Source organism: Vigna angularis, chromosome 1, assembly GCF_016808095.1.
Source record: "Vigna angularis cultivar LongXiaoDou No.4 chromosome 1, ASM1680809v1, whole genome shotgun sequence".
Classification (NCBI taxonomy): Eukaryota; Viridiplantae; Streptophyta; class Magnoliopsida; order Fabales; family Fabaceae; genus Vigna; species Vigna angularis.
The window spans coordinates 34,274,952-34,297,058 of record NC_068970.1 but is presented as its reverse complement, the minus strand read 5'-3'; the positions used below and the strand labels follow the sequence as shown (position 1 = coordinate 34,297,058).

General features: G+C 34.8%; 2 protein-coding genes across 2 annotated transcripts; one reads left to right on the top strand and one right to left on the bottom strand.

Moving 5' to 3' along the window:
- Window positions 1-4,496: 4,496 nt before the first annotated feature.
- Window positions 4,497-5,104, bottom strand: LOC128194925 (secreted RxLR effector protein 161-like). The gene is made up of 2 exons (XM_052871467.1): window positions 4,763-5,104; window positions 4,497-4,589 (listed from the first exon to the last, which is right to left on the bottom strand). The coding sequence occupies exons 1-2, from the start codon at window positions 5,102-5,104 to the stop codon at window positions 4,497-4,499; spliced, it is 435 nt and encodes a 144-aa protein (XP_052727427.1).
- A 15,152-nt stretch (window positions 5,105-20,256) lies between these two features.
- LOC108321433 (gibberellin-regulated protein 2) lies at window positions 20,257-21,204 on the top strand. The gene is made up of 4 exons (XM_017553179.2): window positions 20,257-20,412; window positions 20,542-20,595; window positions 20,681-20,720; window positions 20,888-21,204. Exons 1-4 carry the CDS (start codon window positions 20,320-20,322, stop codon window positions 21,070-21,072), a joined length of 372 nt encoding a protein of 123 aa, XP_017408668.1. The 5' UTR covers window positions 20,257-20,319; the 3' UTR covers window positions 21,073-21,204.
- Window positions 21,205-22,107: the final 903 nt, after the last annotated feature.

Here is a 22,107-nt window from a genome sequence, read left to right as displayed (position 1 = left end):
ATTATCTTTCAAAATCAATTTGCTTCTGAATTATATAAACGATCATTTTATCGTATATATATATATATATATATATATAAATGCTTTATATATATATATATATAAATGCTTTATATTTATATATATAAATGCTTTATATATATATATATATATATATATATATATATATATATATATATGCTTTATATATTTTGATATGGGTTTCAAGACTAATGAGATATTATAAAATATGCTGCAGAAATCTCTTTTAATGGAAATTTCGTAAGATTATAGAGAAAATAAAATTAAAAAATTCCAAATCAAACTCCCTTTAAGATAAAAAGGATTAAAGCTCACACAAAAGTATTTTGAGATTTAAATATTGAAGAAATTATCAAGTCATTTTTATATGAAAAAAAAAGATGAGAAGATGATGGAGAATGTTAATTATTATATTCAAATTGTTCAATGATTATCATCTAAATAATTATAAAGTGGATGTCAAGTTGACTGTTATAAAATTGACAAGTATACCAAACCATACAAGTAATGAAAATCACTAAAGATTGAAGAATAGCTCAATAAAATTAGTTGTTAATAGATTTGGTTACTTTAATTACAAAAATCAAGTACGAATTTCAAAATCAATCCAATTCTAGCAAACTCACCTTGATCCTATAAATAGAAGGGTTGAAAGAATTAGAAAAACACACCCTTGGAGCATAAGAATCACAAAAATATATATACTAAATGTTTCAAGTCATTATAATACTAAAACCATTTAAAAAGCAATTCAAAGCTTAAACTATCAAAAGTAAGCTTATTAATGTATTCAATAACAATAAAATTGTTCCTAAAGGGATGGCCATGGGTCCTAAGTCCATCTCTACAAAAGATAAACTACCCACTCTTGTCGTATCTTCTTAATTGTGTCCTCTGATATAGTGATGTATTCTTGAAGCGCTACGAAATTAAGTCAAATTCATTTTGTTTGCTCTCAAGTGTGTTACTAGAAGGTTGAATGTTCTGAGGTTCAACAAATTCGTACATGGAAGACCGACCTTAGTCCACAATGACGGTGTCCATGTACCTATAACAAGATGTCTAAGTCATAAAAAACATAATATTAACACTTAAAATTAGGTATTTTTGGACCTTTTTTATGTGTTTAGAGGGGTAGCCGACGTCTAAATCAAATTAGACATCAGGGGCATGCAGTTGTCATCTAAGTCATAAAAATAATTAATTTTAGCTCTTAAAATGAGGTATTTTCGGACCTCTTTTGACGGAAGCAGCTCCGCACTTCAAGTGAGAGCTCTCCCAAACTCAAAACGGACGCAGCGGAATGGAGGAGTGAAGGATGTTTCTGGTGCACGCCAAGTGTTTGTGAAATGGTTCAGTAAAGGTTTGGTGAGTGTATGCAGTTTCACAAGCTCAGAAAGCCTTCCAAAAGGGAAGGAAGCTAGAGAAGGGAGTGCAGAATAAGCACAAGATCGGTTGAACTCTAAAGATAAGTCTAGAGTAAACTCAACAACATTTCTTTATCATTTCAAAGTTGGAAATTACAAAGGGGAGAGCCTCTCTTTTATAGGTGAAGAAGAGAGGACTCCATTTCAGGCATTGTTAAGCTTCTCTAATAACTAAAGAAGAGTGCTAGGTACGTTTCAGAGCTAGGGCTACAAGTCTCAAACGAAACACATTAAAAACGTGTTTAAAAGTGTAAAAGTTGTCGAAAATGGCTGAGCTCAGGAAGGCTATGGCTAGGCGCCCTGCACAATCCGGAAGACAATTTTGCCTTGCAGTCTCAATCCATAAGCCACTGGATGCAATCCGAAAATGAAGTTTTTTTTCTCCATTTTTGATCTCCTTTGCTTCCTTTAGCTTAGCAAGCCTCCTAGGATGCATAGGCATGGTTTCCAACCTTTATTTGTGACCTACAAAACAATGTAGATGTTATTTAGCAAAGCAAATCAATCTAAGACTTAGATAAGGAAAGAACTTTAGAAATCCTTATTCCACTTCCTTTTCTTTAGTCCTTAAAGAAGTTGCAATCATCTTTGATGTCTACGGAGGGGGAGCCGACGTCTAAATCGAATTAGACGTTGTGGGGCATGCAGCTGATGTCTAAAGGCAATAAAACATTGACTTTTCAATTCTGTATGCAAATCATTTGACATTGGACTCTTGGGGAACAGACATCGTACGTTAAGTGACGTCGGGGACCCCTCTAACCGACGTATATAATGGCGTTTTATTTATAAAACTGTCACCGATCATTTTTTACATTGGATTTTCTTTCGTTGTACGTTAAACGTGTAACGTTAAACGTTATTTCTGCACTAGTAAGGCTGGAGGCTGAGTGGTTGGAAAACATCTTAGCGAACATTCCACTAAGAATGAAACCAACCCCATCGGTGTCAATACACTGTGATTGCCAATCGACAATAGCTATAGCTAAAAACAAGAATTACAATGGAAAGAATAGACATATACAATTGAGAGAATTTGGTGAAGCAGCTGCTAAAGAGTGAAGCTATTTCCATTGATTATGTAAAGTCAGAACAAAATCTAGCAGATCCTCTGAAAAACCCCCTAAGAAGATAGATGATATTAGAAACATCGAGGGGAACGAGACTTAAGCCATTTGCAAACAAACAAGTTATGGTAACCCAACCTTTGTGATTGGAGATCCTATGAATAAGGTTCATATGGGTAAAAACAAGTCACTCGTTAGTTTTGATAACACTAAATTGATTTTAATTAATTATGTCATTCCTATGGTATGTGAAAGTGCTATAGACTGCATTATGAGAGGTTAAACTTTGTTATTAAAATTCTGTATGGTGAAAGAATTTTAGCTTAAACAAAGTTTTTAATGATTTTCATATTCCTTATGGGTGGTGTATGATTTGCAACATATAGTTGATGAAATCACCTATATGACTATCGAGTGAAGTTGTTTACATGAGATCTTTGCATGATTTCTAGAGTACTCACGAATACCAGGCATGCGCATGACCTAATAAGCACAACACAATGATAATAGGGGGTGTATTTTGATTGATAAACCTCTAACACACATAAATTGTCTTTGATTCATATAGTTTGTTATACCAACTACATTGTGTTCAGTTTCTTGATCTAAGACTGATTTATATAGTTTGTTATACCAACTTTAATGCATTATATCCTATGAAACCTAGGATAAAAGTTTTTTATCTTTCTTTTGCAATATGTGAAGATTGTTATAAAATAAGAATATATTGTCAAAAGAAATGTTTGTTTTAAAACGTTGACCAACATTTTTATTTTCTCATTAATATTCATAATTACACAATTTTATTTTCTTATTAAAATTCATAAATGTAGTTTTTATTATTCATGGTTGTAACAATGGTTTCTGACCAAGTTTCTGTTGTATAAATAGAAATCTTAAAAAAAAAACTCTTTTTCTTGTATTCTTCAAATTATTTTTTATATATAGGAAAACATTTTAAAAAAATTTATTCCTCGAACTATTTTTATATATTGGAAGACTTAAATACACACTTCTCCTCACAAAGTCATAAAACATATACATGTGTAAAGGTAGTTGAGGATCCAATTGCCTGGTTTTGGATAATTCTTCATGCATCTCATCTAGTATATATCTTTCGATTTTGATTTTATTGACTTTTTTTTCTTTATGTGCAGACATTATGGAAAAGGATTTTGATTATAAGAAGCTTCCTGCTAACATTAGTGCTCTGCCGATTTTCAAAACCCATCAAAGGAAGAAGAATGAGATGGTTAAAAGTGGTGAGGTTTCATCGCAGCTATGTTGAAAACTACAAAAATTTGCAAAATGCAACCCCCTACTTGGTGGCTCTCACATCTTCAACCTGAACCCACTATACCTCAGCCACCACAGTCGACGTCGGCGTCGTCATTCGTCAGCAACTCCAGCGTCGCGTTGACGCGAGATCGAGGACCATCCTCCCTGTATTCACCCAAGGTTTCTTCCATCATCTTCAACCTCTATAGTGCACACCAGGAGAAAGAGAGGCGTTGTCGCCAAACATCATCATCGGTGCCGATGTTAGAGATCTCGTCAGCAACGACACAAATTCTCTTCTTCTTCCTCTATTTCAAACTTGTGTCTTTAATCCTGAAACACTAAAAGAGTTCGGCCTCTCAGACCTTCTGGTTTTTCATCAGCTTGATGTGAATGACTTTGCTAGTTTTACTACTTTAGCTCATTTCATAAAAACCAAATTTGGGAAATCTTAAATAATGGGAATCACCAATCAAACCAAATATTGAAATTCTAACTCATGGAATGTAGAGGAAGAAAAATAAGGAAGCAAAATGATTTGTATATTTTCCTTATTCTTCATTATGAAGATGCATATATTTATGCACTAAGTTTATAACTAATCATAACATAATTAGTTACAATCTAAGCTACCAGTTGTACAAAGAGAATAATAACCAATAGAAATAATAACAACCAAAATCTTAAATCCTAACAGCCCCCCTCAAGCTGGAGAATGAATGTTAATCATTCCCAGCATGGAAACCATAAATTTGAAAGCTGCTAGAGGTAGTCCTTTTGTGTAGATGTCAGCTAACTGACAGGCAGAAGGAATTGACAATAATTTAAGTAAGCCAGAATAAAGTTTTTCCCTTACAATATGGCAATCTATTTCAATGTGTTTCGTGCTTTCATGGAAAACCGAATTTGCAACAATATGAAGGGCATATTTGTTATCACAAAACAATACTATTGGTTGTTGAAAGTTACTTGAAGATCCTGTAGAAGAAAAGTTAACCATTGAATTTTGCTAGTGGCTGTAGCAAGGGCTCTATATCCAGCTTCTGAGGAACTTTTGGATACAGTGGCTTGTTTCTTCGATTTCCATGAAATAAGTGAAGAGCCAAGGTAGATAGAGTAACAAGTGATACTTTGTCTGGTATCAATACAGCCTGCCCAATTAGAGTCACTAAAGCCTTTCAATTGTATGATGTTATTGCTGGGAAAGAAAATCCCTTTTCCAGGAGCACCTTTAATGTATCTAAGAATCTTGGAAGCTGCTTGTTGATGTTCTGTGCTAGGGTTTGAGATAAATTGGCTTAGTTGGTGCATTGCAAATGAAATATTTGGTCTAGTGTTGTTGAGATATAATAATTTACCAATCAATCGTCTATAAGATGATGAAGCTGCATCATTTAGGGGTTGGCCAAAATTTGTGCTCAGCTTTGTACGATAGTCACAAGGAGTGGAAGCATACTTAGAGTATAAGTAACCCTCATCTTAGAGAATGTCCAGAGTGTATTGTCTTTGGGAAATGGAAATACCTTCTTTGTTTCTAGCCACTTCAAGTCCAAGAAAGAATTTAAGATTGCCAAGGTCTTTAATTTTAAATGTTGCATCAAGAAGATGAGTAATATGAGTGATTTATGTTAGGTCATTTCCTGTGAATACTATATCATCAACATTGTTGAGATTGTTAATAGGGGGAGCACTGATTTAGCTGAACCCACAATCTCAGTAATATCTGAGTTTTTGATGATGACAACACATAATTAATAACACATGTGTATTTTGTGTTACATGTTCTATGCATATATGTTATATGCGTATATGAGAACATGATTGTATTGTTGTTGTGTTGTTCATTGCATTTCACTGTGTTATATAAGTTTGAAAGTTTGATACCAATTGTCAGTATCAGGACAACTGGTATCGTCGAGTCGCACAGCGGAATAAAATAAGCGGAAAACATGTTAGTTTGTTTCAAAAATTGATTTTCTTAGTGAACTTTTATCAAACAGTTGATGTGCTAAGAGTTTAAAGAGTGTAGAGTTCAAGAAAATCAACACAGAAATTTTATCCTAATTCGAATCAAAAGATTCTACGTCCAGTCGTTAATCACTATGAATAATGATTAACCTTTTTCACTAAAATAATGTTTGTACAGATTACAAGATATGAAGTAAAGATTAAGAAATGAGAACCGTTCGACAAACGAACGGAAGCACCTTCCTTCGACAAACGAACCGAAAGAACCTGCTCAGCCAACTTGAAGAGAACCGCTCCGACCTTAGACACACTAAGCGCGAGCTTCTCCTATTCACAAGACTTGACTTAAGCAACTCTATCACTTGGGAACTTCCTCAGACAAACTGTATTCTCAAATGGCATAGATCCCTTTTCACTCTCAGAGAGCTTCCCTTAGGCACAAAACTCTAATACTCTCAAAATGAAAAGTTGAATTCTAAGTGCTGTGAAGACCTCTATTTATAAGCCCAGCTTCGTGCAAGGTTAGAAACTGAAAAGACATCTCCCAACTGCCAGTGATAATCAATAATCATAAGTGATAATCGATTATTTGTGTCCGTTATGGGGTTTTCAAAAAAGTGATAATCGATTATCCTAGGGAATAATCGATTATTTGCTCGAACTGGAATAATCGATTATCCTGAGCAATAATCGATTATTTGTGCGAGCAACTCTTTTCCAAACAGGCTCATGATAATCGATTATCACACCCAATAATCGATTTTTGCGCAAAGACTCTCTAAATAAGAAAACTTCTAAGTGTTCTTACATCAACATAGTAATTCCTATACAATTAATTCTACAAAATGCTTTTAAAATAAGTACAACAAAAGTCTTCAAGTTCTTCATCTTGTAGCATCATCAAAACCATAATATCTTCAAGACACCAATGCTCCTCATTGGTAACAATATATGTGATTTTATACATGAATGCATGACACATGTTTTTGGATGAGAAAAATCACAAGCACTAATGTTGAATTTTAATTGTGTGGCAAAACAACAGTTTTAAGTCGATTACATTATGGGGTGAATCGATTAAAACTTGTGTCTTTGCACAAACCTTTTTTCAAGTGTGTTGTGAGAGTTTTTCAAAGAGAAAAGTTTTCAAAACTTTGCTTATGATTGTTGATTAATCGATTGCATGCGATATGTATTCAATTAAGTTTGTTATTGTTTTGAAATCTGTTAATGTTTGATATAACTATCACAACGGCTATATTTTTAAATGTGTTGACCAAACATTAAATGTTATTCGACTGCATTAATTGTGAATTCAATTAATTACTTTGACCGCTACTAATTGTTATAATTGAATTGGTGTGTTCGACTGCATTAGTAGCGAAGTCGATTATATTGCGTCTGATATGAGTTTACCTATACATTGACGCGAATTTGATTTCTGTAAGAACTTTTGTGATTCTAACATTTTCATATTCTTTTGCAGAAAAGTGTAAAGCTTACAAAAAGAGAAAAAGCTCCAAGAAATTAGTTTGACTGTGGTGATCAACTACTTGTGATTTCTTGAAGAGCAAGACTGCTGAGTTTCAAAGTCTGATTTATCTACACATTTGGGTGTCTACTGCAAGATCAGGTTCTACAATCTGCTGAAGATTGGGTTGAGTTCCCTGTTGTGATTACAGGAAGAAGGAATTGTTGTGTTCTTGACTTTGAGGGTGTCTCAAAGGGGTTAGATTGCAGGAGATGGGATGATTGCTGCTAGTCTGTTTATGTACTGCCTATATTTTGATTAAAGGGTTAGAGAGGTGTTTTATATTTTTGACGTGAGGTCTCTCTAAAAACCTTGATCATTATAGTGCATTGATTTCCTGTGGTTGGAAGGACATTGGATGTAGGCTTGGCCAAACTAGTATAAAAACTTAGCGTTTGATCTTTCTTATCCTTACTCTTTTACATTCAATCGATTATACTTTATACTCATTCGATTAAATTTCCACTGCATTCAAAATCTTTTAACTTGCGTTTCAAGAAAAGGTTAAAGGCATCTCTTTTGGTGAAAAAGTTTTTGAAAGTTTTATTTTTTATACTTCACCAATTCACCCCCCCTCTTGGTGTGTGAAATTGAGTCATTCTATTTTAACAAACATAAATCACTAAAATAGTGACATTGGAAGCAGAATGTTTTGTGAACAAGGAATGATCAAATGCAGATTGAAGGAAGCCATTAGATAAGAGGAAATCAGATAAACGAGCATACCATTGATGCTTACTTGTTTAAGACCATAAAATGATTTTTGTAACTTGCATATACTTGATTGGATTTGATACATTTGAGCCCTAGAGGAGGTATCATATAAACTTCTTCATTTAATGTACCATGAAGAAAAGCATTATTAACATATAGTTGCTTAAGATGTCAATTATGTGCTGTTGCAAGGGCTATAACCAGTCTGACAGTTGTGATTTTAACCACTAGAGAAAAAGTATGTAAGTAGTCTTGACCTTCAATTTGAGTGTAGCCCTTAGCTACTAATCTGGCTTTATATCTTTCAATGCTTCTGTCAGCCTTGTATTTGATTTTGAAGACCCATTTGCAGCCTACAACAGTTTTGTCAGCAGGTAGATTTGTAATTTCCCAAGTGTAATTTCTGGCCAATGCATCAAGTTCATCATCCATGGCTTTAACCTAATAAGGATATTTGGATGCCTCAAAATAAGATCTAGGCTCAATGTTAGTAGAGATATCCATAATAAATCGATAGTAAGGTGTTGCAAGTTTCTTATATGAAATGAAATAAGCAAGAGGATGTTTGATGCCTGAGGAATGAGAGGTGATGCATAGGAAGTTTCAAATTTAGATAGTCTTGAAGGTCTGGTTTTCTGTCGGGTGGATCTTCTAATGTTACGAGCAGGTAGGGTGGAAGGTGAAATAGGTGGAGAAGGATGTGAAGTATCTGTATGAGGTGTGGGCATACATTGGTAAATATAGAGCAAAGGTGGGTGGGTGACAAGGTGGGGATTAGGAGTGATGTATGAATCATTATGATAAAGGAAACATGTTTAATGGAAGACAACATTTCTAGAAATCTCAATGGCCCTAATTATTATGTTGAAGGTGATAAAACCATTTTTTTGTGGTTTATGGCCAAGGAAGATGGTTGGTAAAGCTCTTAGGTCGAGTTTATGTCTATTGTTTGATAAAGTATTGACAAAGCAAATGCAGCCAAAAACTTTAAGGGTGGTAATATCAAAGGGAGAATTGTATCATTGTTGGTGTGGGGAACAATTATTTAGAAGAGGAGTGAGAAGGCAATTAATGAGGGTAGAGGCATGAATAACAGCATAAGACCAGAAAATGTTTAGTAAGTGTGCTTGAAAAAGGAGGGATCGAGTAACATTTAATAAGTGTTGGTGTTTTCTTTCAACTAAGTCATTTTGTTGGCGAGTTTCAACACAAGTTGTTTGGTCAACAATTCCAGTATTTTTATAAAATTCTGCCATGATAAACTCAGCTTCATTGTCAGATCTAATGGTTAAGACCTTGGTTTTAAATTGTCTTTCAGCATAGGTAATGAAAGATTGTAAATGTGACTGAGTTTAAGCTTTTGAGATTAAAGGAAATACTCATACATATCTAGAAAAATCATCAACATTGGTTAAAAAATATTTATGACCATGGATGGAAGTAGCAGCAAAGGGTCCCAAATATCAACATGTAATAAGGAAAAAATAGAAGAAACTTGAGAAGTATATGAGGAAAAGAAGGTTTTCTCTGTTTAGCCATATGACAAGGTGTACATATAAAAGAGTGATCAAAATTATTCACAAGATATATCTGTTGCATTACATGTAATCTATCATGGGAGGGGTGGCCTAATCTGTAATGCCAAATATCAATGGCTTCCTTATTACAAAATGTGGTGTTGATGGAGCTAAAAAAAGAGGTCTTGAGTGTATACAATTCATCTTGAGCATCAACTATACTAATCATCCTCTTGTTGTGTCTGTCCTATATAAAACATTGATTGTCAAGAAATATTAGTTAACAATTATGGGTTGTTGTAAGCTTGGAAACAGATATAAGACATTAGAAATAGACAAAGAATCCTTAATCTTTACTGTTCCGAAATATGAGGCTATGATTTGTTGCCCATTTGGTAGTTTTACTATGATGGGATCAATAGCTTTATAGAATGAATATAGATTTAGGGAAGAAGATACATGATCACTGGCTCCTGAATCTATAATCCATATGACATGGTCTGTAGCATGAGAAATTGGTAACACATTACCTATAAAAGAAGAATTTAGAGAGAAAGTTGTACCAATTTGATTTATGTGGAAAGTAATTATAGAGGATCCCAATTATGTTTGCTGTTGCAGCAGGGCTATTAGATGTTGATATATCTGAGGGGTGATTTTTAACTCATTCGAGTCAGGTACTTGGGTTTGATCAATGGTTCCTTCAATGTTACTTGTGGCAGCATTATTCACCATAGCAGGTTTGTGTAGTTTATGCCCAGGAGGGTAACCATGCTTCTTAAAGCATTCACCAACAATGTGTTCGGTGATATTGCAAAAAGTGCAAAATTTTGAGTTGTATGAACTTGAATTTGGTCTTCCTCCAAAGCCTCCTCTATTTGATGAATAGCCTCGACCTCCTCTTATTCCTTTGCTGTTTGAAGGTCCTGGAGATCCTGGTGGATAATCATTCTTTTTGTAACAATTGTCAGCTGTGTGGTATTCTTTTCCACAGAATGTGCAAGACACCTTGTTATTTGCATTTGTTGTGGCTGCATTTGTCATACTCATATTATTCATATTAAGATTAGTAAATTGTCTTTCCTACTGAACAACATAAGAAAAAACCTTAGAAATAGGAGGAAGAGGGTCCATCATCAAAATATTTGTTCTTACAACACTATATTGATCATTTAATCCACTTAGGAACTGCATAATTTGATCTTGCTTCTTTCTTTCTATGCTTTCAGTGAGTGCTTTACACAGACACTTTGTTATGCATGTGCAAGACAAATCTGGTCTATAACATTCCAATTCATCCCAGATTACACGAAGTTTAGAAAATTACTCTAAAATAGATGTGTCACCTTGTTTTATTGATGAAGCTTCTTGTTCCAGTTCGGCTATTCTTAGTAAATCACCTTGAGAATACCTGAACTTCAAATCCTTCCAAATATCATCAGCTTGATTTATCAATAATATGCTTTGACGAATTGAAGGCGAAACTGAATGCACCAGCCATGAGACCACCATGTTATTGCATCTTTTCCATGCAGGTTATAGGAGATCATTTGTGGATGGTTTTGGCAGGGTTTGATCCACGAATTATGGTTTATTCTTTGCACTTAAAGCAGTTAGCATACTTCGGCTCCATGAATTGTAATTGGTTGGATCTAAAAGAAGAGATATCAACGCTGTCGAGGGATTGTCTCCGGAATGTAAATAGTAAGGACTATTTTAATCAATTGCAGCCATGGATTGGCTTGGTAAATAAAAAAAATCACAAAGAAATCAAGAGGGAGCAAGAATTGAATGAAGATCAGAGGCACACCAGAACTCTTCAATTGAAGAGTTCTGATATCATCTTAAATAATGGGAATCATCATTCAAACCAAATATTGAAATTCCAACTCATGGAATGCAGAGGAAGAAAAACAAGGAAGTAAAATGATTTGTATATTTTCCTTATTTTGCATGATGAAGATGCAGATATTTATGCACTAGTTTATAACGAATCATAACAGAATTAGTTACAATCTAAGCTATTAGCTGTACAAAGAGAATAATAACCAATAGAAATAATAACAATCAAAATCTTAAATCCTAACCGGAAACTTGATATCTTGGTATGAATCTTTTTTTTCTAAATTAATTTTGATTCTTGTCATCCTTCTTGCTGCCTGGGCATCCAGGACTGAAAACCAGGATGCCATAGATGCTGCCATTGTTGGAATGCTGGCTGATCCCAAAGCTTAGCCAAACATGAAAGTGTAAGTGACTAAAAGCTTAGCCAAACATGAAAAGAAGTTTCAGAAGCCATTTCTTGACCACTTTGTTTTTGGATGATATCTTAAACGAATGCATTCTAAATATTTGTTAAATTTCATTATTGAGTGTCATTGTGTTCATTATAGAAATATTCTGGCTTGAATTATGTGAACATATATATATATGTGTATGCTTTGTGCAGGCAAGGGCTGGGATAAGGGAGGTGCACTTTCTACCATTCAACCCTGTTGACAAGAGAACTGCTTTGACTTACATTCACGCGGATGGAAATTGGCACAGGTGAAGCAAAGGTGTTCCTGAGCAGGTAACCTTGATCAGTTTGTTCATAATTTGTGAGACTTATAGTTTCTCCTTGGTGCTAATGTATTTATTTTGGTGAACAGATTATGTCACTGTGTAACCTCAGGGAAGATGCTTAAATTTTATATTTGACATTATCTTCATTTCCCTGTTGCAGGCATTAAAAGCAAAGGCAGCAGTTACAACAATCCGCACGGATTGCTGCATAAGATAAATGGCGTAAAGCACAAGGGTTTGCTTTTCTACTTACTATGCTCTCTCCATTTTTTCTCATTCAGACTAGTCATACTCATAACTATCTTTTAACTTCCAAACAATATTTTCTTATTTCTTTTATAAGTTTTACAACATTTGCTTCGGTGAAATAGGTATATAACTTTTGTTCTATTTGCCATGGTGAGAAATGCATTGAGGATTTTTATTGTGTAGAAGTCTGAGCTCCGTGTGACATTTTGTGATTGCTTGTTGTGATTTCTTACTTATATTGTACACTAGATGTTATCATCTAACACATAAATTTTCTATATTTTTCAGAATAAAATATTACACAGCCAACTTGAGGTTTTTCGTATTTTTCGTATTCGATAGGCTGAGAAGGAACGTAATGCTGCTGGTATTTCATCCGGAAGTAGTAGTGCAGATGCCTTTGGTGATAGTGTAGATTAAATTCTAACATATTGATTCTTTTCAATAACCCTGTGTTTGGGGGGAATGTTAGTCTATATTGCTTCTGTTTTATTTATATTATCAAAATATGTTGGTGTCATTCATGACAGGAAAATGAGCCCTCTGGATTTCAACAAGCTGGACACAATATGCACCAGTTTAAAGGAAGCAGCTCAACATTTTTTACATGTTATTAAAACTAATATATGTACTAGTAACACTTTCGTACCAATTTAGTAATGGTTTGTAAATATCACTAACTCAATCATGTTATAAGGACTTCTTAGTCTTAACATATTTATTGTTTGAAATAGTACATCAATTAAATATTAATTAATTTATAATATATAAATAAAACTAGAGATAGATTAATTTATAAAAATCGGATTAATTTATAATATATAAATAAAACTAGAAATATGATTAATTTATAATATACCAGTAGATTTTATTTTAAGAATTGATTTTGTAGAATTGAGTTACTTAAAGTTTATTTCTTAATATAATATAAAAATTATTAATTAGTTTATTTTAATAAAATTTGATATTTATTTGACATATTATGTTATTTGTTATTAAAAAAATGTTATTTATTGTATTAATTATTCTATTACTTATTGAATCATTGTTAATATTTAGTTTTATATTTAAAATAGATTATAAATCTTTACATCAAAATATTATAATTGATTTTTATTGGGAATCAAACTGATTCCTTACTGCCATAAAGACAGTAACACTAATTCAATGTATTCTGTTTTGGGTTTTAATGTTGTTAGGTTTTCTAGTTAGTTGAAACAGAGCTTTATAAATAGAGCTCTCTCTCTTTGTTTATGTAAGAAGAAGCACTGTAAATCATTTTCCTCTGTTCTACACTACACAACATAATATAACAAGAAAAGAGAAGGTTTTTCTTACCTCTCGTATCATCCTCTTCATCTTTGTGTTCTTCGTCGTCGTCAACCGTCGTCTCCTCCGCCGCAGATCTGGGCTGACGCCGTTGCTGCTCTCACCGCCTGGAGAACCTCACTGTGGCTCCGTTCTCTCTCCTCTCACGCTCGTTCTCACATAAGATTGCGTGGCATTCTGATTGCCTTACGCTTATCTGCTGCAAGTCACCATGGGTTGGGCCACTCACTTGCATGAATAGTACTGGGCCAATTCTAAAATGGTATCAGAGCAGGTCTAGTACCTGCTCTGCTTCCGTTGCCTCTGATTCATTTCTTGGTATCCTCTTGGGTTCTTCTTGAGTCCTTTTCATATGGATCAATCTTCTAACCCATCCAGTTCTTACTACCTACACTCAAGTGAATCTTCCAACCCAATCAGCCCCTATTACTTACATCCAGGTGAGAACCCAGGCCTCACTCTCATTACACAGATTCTAAATGAGAACAATTACTCCTCATGGAGCAGAAGTATGAGAAGAGCCTTGCTCTCCAAGAATAAAATCAAATTTATTGATGGGTCCATAAAGAAGCCCCAGAAAACTGATGCACTGTTTGATGCATGGGAAAGATGTAATGTGATGATACTTTCTTGGATAACAAAAACTCTCTCCCCACAGATTGCTGAAAGTGTCATCTATGTTGAAGAGGCCAAGGAACTGTGGGATGAGCTGAAAGAACGATTCTCCAAAGGAGATCATTTCAAGATTTCTGACCTACTGCAGGACATACACTCCATCAAGCAAGGAGAAAGAGGAGTGAGTCAATTCTTCACTGATCTGAAAATTCTATGGGAGGAGTTGGAATTTTTAAGACCCATTCCCACTTGCACATGTCAGATTCAGTGTAGTTGTGATCTCTCCAAAATTTCCTTAAGATATAGGGAAATGGAACATGTGATATGTTTCTTGAAAGGGTTAAATGACTCTTACAGTACTATCAAGACTCAAATTCTTTTAATGGACCCTCTACCTAATATCAATCGGGTCTTTTCTCTCATTATGCAACAAGAGAGACAAGAGAAACATAGCTCTCTCGAGGTTAAGGTTCTTGCAAATACTACTGATAAGAACAGTCAATGGAAGGGCCAGGGAAGAGGCCCTGGATTTCGTGCCCAAGGGAGAGGAAGGGGCAGGAATCCCAACTATGGAAAGCAATGCTCATTCTGCAATAAAATGAATCACACTGTTGATGAATGCTACTCTAAGCATGGATATCCTCCTTGGTATAAGAAGGGTGACAGCAATCACGACAAGAAGACTGACTGGGGCACTGCTAATGCCTGCCAGAACAGCACTGAAACAGGTGGGGAACAGAGTACACACCAGGCCAATAATGCCAACATTTTCAACTCCTTCACGACTGAACAAATGCAAAAACTTCTAAGAATGATGGACAAGATTGATGAGCCTCCTCACAAAGTTAATCAAGTCCAGAGAAGTGACACTGAACATAAGCAAGGTATTCTTTCATGGATAATAGACACTGGTGCCACAGATCATGTGACACATGATAGGACAAATTTTGTCACTTTTTATAAAATTAAACCTATCTCTGTGAAACTGCCAAACAATACTGTTATAACTGCTGAACATGCTGGAACTGTATACTTTTCCAAGGATTTTATCATTTTCAATGTTCTATATATTCCTGAATTTTGTTTTAATTTGATTTCTATTCGAAGCCTCATTAAAGACTTGGATTGCAGTCTAACCTTTTCCTCTAAGACTTGCCACATAAAGGAGAATCATACATTGAATATGATTGGATGTGCTAACTCTTGGAAGGGCCTCTATTACCTACAAGCTTTCCCTAAATCTGATCAAAGATATACTACTAAGACTGTTTTTTCTTTTAGGAATCTTAATGTAAACCTGTGGCACTGTAGATTAGGCCATCCAGGAGACCAGGTTATGAGACATATATGTGAAAATTTTCCCTATGTTAAAGGTGACACTGATACTGTTTGTGACACTTGTCACTATGCTAAACAACGATAGTTATCTTTTCCTAAAAGTGTTTCTGCCACCACTGCTTGCTTTGAAATTGTGCATTGTGATATATGGGGTCCCCTTAATATTGTCTCTGTCCAGGGTCACAAGTACTTTCTCACCATAGTAGATGATTACAGTAGGCATACATGGGTTTTTCTTATGAACAATAAAGGTCAGACTAGAGAACTGTTGCAGAATTTTGTTACTAAGATTAAAACTCAGTTTAACAAACTTGTTCAAACTGTTAGATCTGATAATGGCCCTGAGTTTAATTGTGCTGATTTCTATAATATGCATGGTATCAACCACCAAAAGAGTTGTGTTGAGACCCCGGAACAGAACTCTGTTGTGGAAAGAAAACATCAACATATACTAAATGTGACCCGTAGTCTCCTTTTTCAGGCAAATATCCCTACTGCCTACTGGTCTTATGTTGTTGGCCATGTTGTTTATCTAATAAACAGATTGCCTACTATCATTCTTAACCAGAAAACACCTCATGAAATTCTCTACAAATTATCTCCCACCTATTTAAACCTCAAGACCTTTGGTTGTTTATGTTTTGCCTCAACTCTAGAGAATAACAGAAGCAAACTTGACCCTAGAGCTAGAAAAGGAATTTTTCTAGGATATAAATGTGGCGTGAAAGGATACATTGTGCTTGACATAAATAGCAAGGAACTTTTTATAAGCAGGAATGTGGTTTTTCATGAGGACATTTTCCCTTACAAAGAACCCCAAAGCAGCAGAGCAAACTGTGATGTTGAGAGGGACAAAGCTGATACTCTAAATGATCTTCTAAGAGACCAGTATCCTACTAGCAATGATGAACATGATGAGTTAGACATTGCTGAACAAACAGAAATGGACCGGTCAGGAGAGCTGATTTCTGACAATGAAGGTGTTCAACTTGAAGGTAGCAGCTCTGGTGTAAGCAACAGTCCAAACACTCAGAGATATAGAAGGTCTGACAGACCCAGAAAGACTCCCACATACTTGAAAGATTATATACATCAGGTGAATCAATCCTCAACTGTCAAAAATGGTTTTAAAACCCCCTATCCTATTTCTGACCTGCTGTGCTGTGATAGTCTTTCAGACAGACATCTAAAGTACACTATGATTGTCACTGGGAACAAAGAGCCCACATCCTACAATGAAGCAAGAGGGATGACTGAATGGGTGGAGGCCATGCAGAAAGAAATCAAAGCCCTACAAGACAACGACACATGGATTTTGACCCCACTTCCTCCACGGAAGACTGCCATAGGGTGCAAATGGGTGTATAAAACGAAATACAAGGCTGATGGCAACATTGAAAGGTACAAAGCCCGTTTAGTGGCAAAGGGTTACACACAGCAGGAGGGCATAGACTACCTGGACACTTTCTCACCTGTGGCTAAACTTACCACGGTCAGATTACTTATTGCCTTAGCTGCCTCCAACAATTGGTTTCTACATCAACTGGATGTTGACAATGCCTTTCTACACGGAGATCTTAATGAAGAAGTCTACATGGAACCACCTCCAGGTTTGGACATATATAATAAAGGACAGGTTTGCAAGTTGAACAAATCCTTGTATGGCTTGAAACAAGCCAGTAGACAGTGGTTTGACAAGCTTTCTTCCTTCCTAATAACTGCTAAATTTGTCCAATCTAAGTCTGATCATTCCTTGTTTACTAAAAGGACACCTACAGGTTTTACTGCTCTTCTTGTCTATGTGGATGACATTGTGTTGGCAGGGGACTCTATGATGGAGATCAACTGCATAAAGGAGCTCCTTCACAATAGGTTTCGAATAAAGAACCTAGGAGAGCTCAAATACTTCCTAGGACTGGAAGTGGCCAGATCTAAGAAGGGTATCCACCTATGCCAAAGGAAATATGCCTTAGATATACTGGAAGAGACGGGAATGTTGGGTTGTAAGCCTTCGATCACTCCCTTTCTAATTGACACTAGCTGCTTGTACAAATTGGAAAGCTACCTGGATGACCCTGGTCCTTACAGGAGGCTAATAGGGAAGTTGCTTTACCTCACAAATACTAGACCTGACCTATGTCTTTCAGTTAATTTACTTAGTCAATTTGTTCAATTACCTACTGACTATCACTATCGGGCCATTCAACACATTCTCAGATATATCAAATCTAAGCCCTCAGAAGGGTTGTTTTTTCCTTCTGACTCCCCTATGCAACTAAAGGCCTTTAGTGATTCTGACTGGGCGACATGTCCCAACACCAGAAGGTCTACAACAGGGTTTTGTATCTTCCTTGGGTCCTCTCTTGTATCTTGGAAATCTAAGAAGCAGAGAACTGTCTCCAGATCCTCCACTGAAGCTGAGTATAGAGCTCTTGCAGCCACTGTATGTGAAATACATTGGCTCAGTTACCTCCTACGAGACCTTCAAATAGAAGAGTCAGGAATTCCAGCCTTGTATTGTGACAACAAGTCTGTCAGACATATAGCTCACAACCAGAGCTTTCATGAACGGACCAAACATATTGAACTTAACTGTCATGTGGTTCGTGAGAAAGTTCAAGAACACCTCCTCAACCTCCTTCCCGTGCGCTCCGACGAGCAGTTGGCTGACATCTTCACAAAATTTCCGCATCGCGTCCGGTTCAAGTTCATTTTTCCCAAGCTTGGACTGACGACCATCCACCGTCCAGCTTGAGGGGAGGCTATTGGGAATCAAACTGATTCCTTACTGTCATAAAGACAGTAACACTAATTCAATGTATTCTGTTTTGGGTTTTAATGTTGTTAGGTTTTCTAGTTAGTTGAAACAGAGCTCTATAAATAGAGCTCTCTTTCTTTGTTTATGTAAGAAGAAGCACTATAAATCATTTTCCTCTGTTCTACACTACACAACATAATATAACAAGAAAAGAGAAGGTTTTTCTTACCTCTCGTATCATCCTCTTCATCTTTGTGTTCTTCACCGTCGTCAACCGTCGTCTCCTCGGCCGCAGATCTGGGCTGACGTCGTTGCTGCTCTCATCGCCTGGAGAACCTCACTGTGGCTCCGTTCTCTCTCCTCTCACGCTGGTTCTCACATAAGATTGCGTGGCATTCTGATTGCCTTACGCTTATCTGCTGCAAGTCACCATGGGTTGGGCCACTCACTTGCATGAACAGTACTGGGTCAATTCTAAAAAATTTCAAATTACAAAAAAAAAATTAGTTCTAGAACATTGACAAACATTTAAAGTCTAAAAACAAAATAATTTAATAAAACTTAAGGACTAAACATACATACTTGAGACACTTCTTAGAAAAATTTCATAGTTTGAAAAGAAGAGCTAAAAGATTCCTTATGACACTGAAGTAATTTATTTGACATGGCCCCATTTCTTGAAGTTTGAAAAGGTCAATGTCCTCAAACTGAGGGCATGGTTAGCCAGGTAGCCTTTTGTAAATGGACCGCAATGGGGCAGTTGCTGACACTCTAAAATAGATTGTTGGCATTTTCCTATCATATCTATGCTACAAAGGCTAACCATTAATTTGAAGCTTTGTACATTTGTCCTTCTCTCTTCTCATGCATGCATGCTCCTCCCTTTTCAATGGCCATCTGTCTTTCACTGCTATGCTTTCATACTTCATCACCAACTCACCGATTGCTTTATCATATACACTAAATATATTCAACAAAACTTATCACGTTATTACATATATTTTAATACTTATATTATACAAATTATCAAACAATACAATAAAGTTACACTGTTAACCAAAAAGTTTTTTAATTTTATTTCTAAGAGATTTATTATATATTCATTTTTATAAGCATTTTCATTACAATGAATTATAATTTTAATGTACGATTTATATAAAATGTACAACAATTAAATTTTTTTTAAAAAAAGATGACCTTATTTGGTTTTTTATATCCGTCTTTAAACCTGAATTTGTCTCATTCTATATTGAGATGGGAAAGTCAAACTCAACCCCTCCAATATGTGTCCAGGTGTATTGGAAAAATTCGTTTTAGGGTAATCATTATAAAAGCTATCAATTTTTAAGCATATGATAATATAAATTACCTTATTATTGTATTTCAATTATATTTTTAAAATAATTGTTGTAGTCTAAAGTTTTGCAGAAATATTAAACAGAGTTGTTATACGTAAATATATATTTAATTTTACATATATAAAATCATATTTGATCAAATTTCGGTTTCGAATGGATGACACTTTTCTGATTTCATGTCATGAAAATATTAAAAACAAAAATTAATTAATCTTAGAAAAAGATAGCAAACAGTTAGCTCAAATAAATTAAAAGGACAATACTTTTAAAAATAGGTGGAGTTATTTTTGATTTCATTGGTTAAATAAGTAAGGTGTGTCAAGTATAAAATTAATTAATAAGCAAGATAAAAATAGAAGAAGAAAATGGTTTGTAAAAATTATGGAGTTGAATATATGGATGAATTAAATTCAATCAACTTTGGTTTTCGATATGCAGACTGCCAAAAGTAATTGACATTAATAACAAAAGAAAGGGTGTCAGTGTAATTGCATGAATAAGCCTACTATAAAACATGCCTCTCCCTTCAGATATCTCACTCAACATTTGAAGATCCTCCTCATACCAAATTCACAACACTTCAAATGCAAGATAAAGCTTCCAAAATGGAGAACAAAAGGAAGACTTTACTGTTGCTGCTGCTGCTCATGGCAACACCATTCTTCTACATGCCAAATGTAAGATTCAAGATATATACTCCCCCAAACATACACACATATATGCTTACTCTTAGATCAGAATTTTTTCCATCATAAGAATTAGAAAACTTTTCCCTTAACTTTCTAGTCTTTGAGCTTAATTTGCAGGTGACGGAAGCTGCTTCTGATGTCAACTTTGAAGGCCATCTCACCCATTCTGAGGTTGCATGTCGTTTTAGCCACCTTTTTAACTTTGCTCTTTGCCTGTTATCACTGTTTTCACTGCCTTGGCTTCCTTTTTCTGCAGCTCGTGAAAGGACCCATCAGAAAGTTTTTGTCATTTGTGGGTATGTATGAATTCTCTATTTACTTTTCTCACTTCCTTTTATCTCAGAAGTTAAAACTCGGAAAAGGGTTACCATAAATTGTTGCAGTGAAAGTGTGAAAAAAAAAAAGAAAAAGATTGAAGATTTTGTTAGAAAGAATGAAAATTTAGTTGTTGTGTGTTTGGAAGATTGTGGAGAGAGGTGCAGAGTGAGATGCAGTTTGCATTCGAGGCCAAAGATCTGCGGAAGAGCTTGCGGGACATGCTGTTCAAGGTGCAACTGTGTTCCTCCAGGCACTTATGGGAACAGAGAGGTGTGTGGGAAGTGTTACACAGACATGATCACTCATGGAAACAAACCTAAGTGTCCCTAGAACACACTTCCATCCATTTCCATTTCCTTTCTCTACTTTTCACTGCATAATGCATTCTGTATTTCATACTTACTTTTCCTATCTGCCTGCTGTTCCTTGATTATCTCAATCAATGTATCAGTTATGGATATAGATCTTCCTCGTGTGTTTATGGATCAAACGAAACAATGCTTTATGATATTTTTATAAGTCAGGTAAAGTACTTAAAAGCAAGAGGAAGTAATTACAACACTGATTGGGGAAACGAAAGTTATTCAAGAATCAAGTTTACAAAATTATCCATTCCCAATTTACTAACGGAAGAGTAATTTCCAACCAACTATTAATATTAAATAATCTTCAACTTACATTAACATTTCAAATTCAATTCAAAACTAGTGTTATGTCTAAGGTCGGATCTATCACTCTATAGGTCCGACTGGTTTTCACCCCGTCTATTTCTATCTATTCGGTGTTATATTCATAAGATACTAATATATATTTAATGAGCAAAAATTATGATATCATTATTAAGACTTAAATTACTTTTAATAATATTAAAAGATTGTTTTATTAATAATATAATAAATGTAAAAATAAAAGAGTAACAAGAAACACTCTAAATGTTATAGTTTAGAAATTTCCATATATCTCTTGATTAAAACATTTTGGCATCGTGTCACAAGTAAAATTGGTCTTGTGCCACACTTATTTTGTTTTTATTTAATTATTTTCTATATAAAACAAATTTGATTATTTAACGAGTCATTATTCTGATAGACTTTTTTGCACGGTTTTATGTAATAGCTTTTAAAAATTTAGAAATTTTTTCGCCTATATTCTATACGTATTTATTTTGTATCATAAAATAAAATTAAAACATTAGTATATTTCATCAAATAAATGTTACTCGAATAAAATTTATTTTAAATTGTTGATATGGGAGTTATGTACAGCTGAATTCATATCTCCACAAATGTGTTTTTTATGATGACAAAAGAAATGTTTTATTGTTTCTTGCACAACAAAATGACAAATCAATTGTTTGATTATATT

Excerpts from the sequence above, each read along its gene's own strand:
- LOC108321433 (XM_017553179.2), top strand. The coding sequence starts at position 20,320 with ATGCAAGATAAAGCTTCCAAAATGGAGAACAAAAGGAAGACTTTACTG. Across the intron at positions 20,413-20,541 it reads CATTCTTCTACATGCCAAAT|GTGACGGAAGCTGCTTCTGA; the intron begins GTAAGATTCAAG and ends CTTAATTTGCAG. Across the intron at positions 20,596-20,680 it reads GCCATCTCACCCATTCTGAG|CTCGTGAAAGGACCCATCAG; the intron begins GTTGCATGTCGT and ends CTTTTTCTGCAG.
- LOC128194925 (XM_052871467.1), bottom strand. The coding sequence starts at position 5,104 with ATGCACCAACTAAGCCAATTTATCTCAAACCCTAGCACAGAACATCAA. Across the intron at positions 4,590-4,762 it reads TTCTTCTACAGGATCTTCAA|TTAGCTGACATCTACACAAA; the intron begins GTAACTTTCAAC and ends TCTGCCTGTCAG.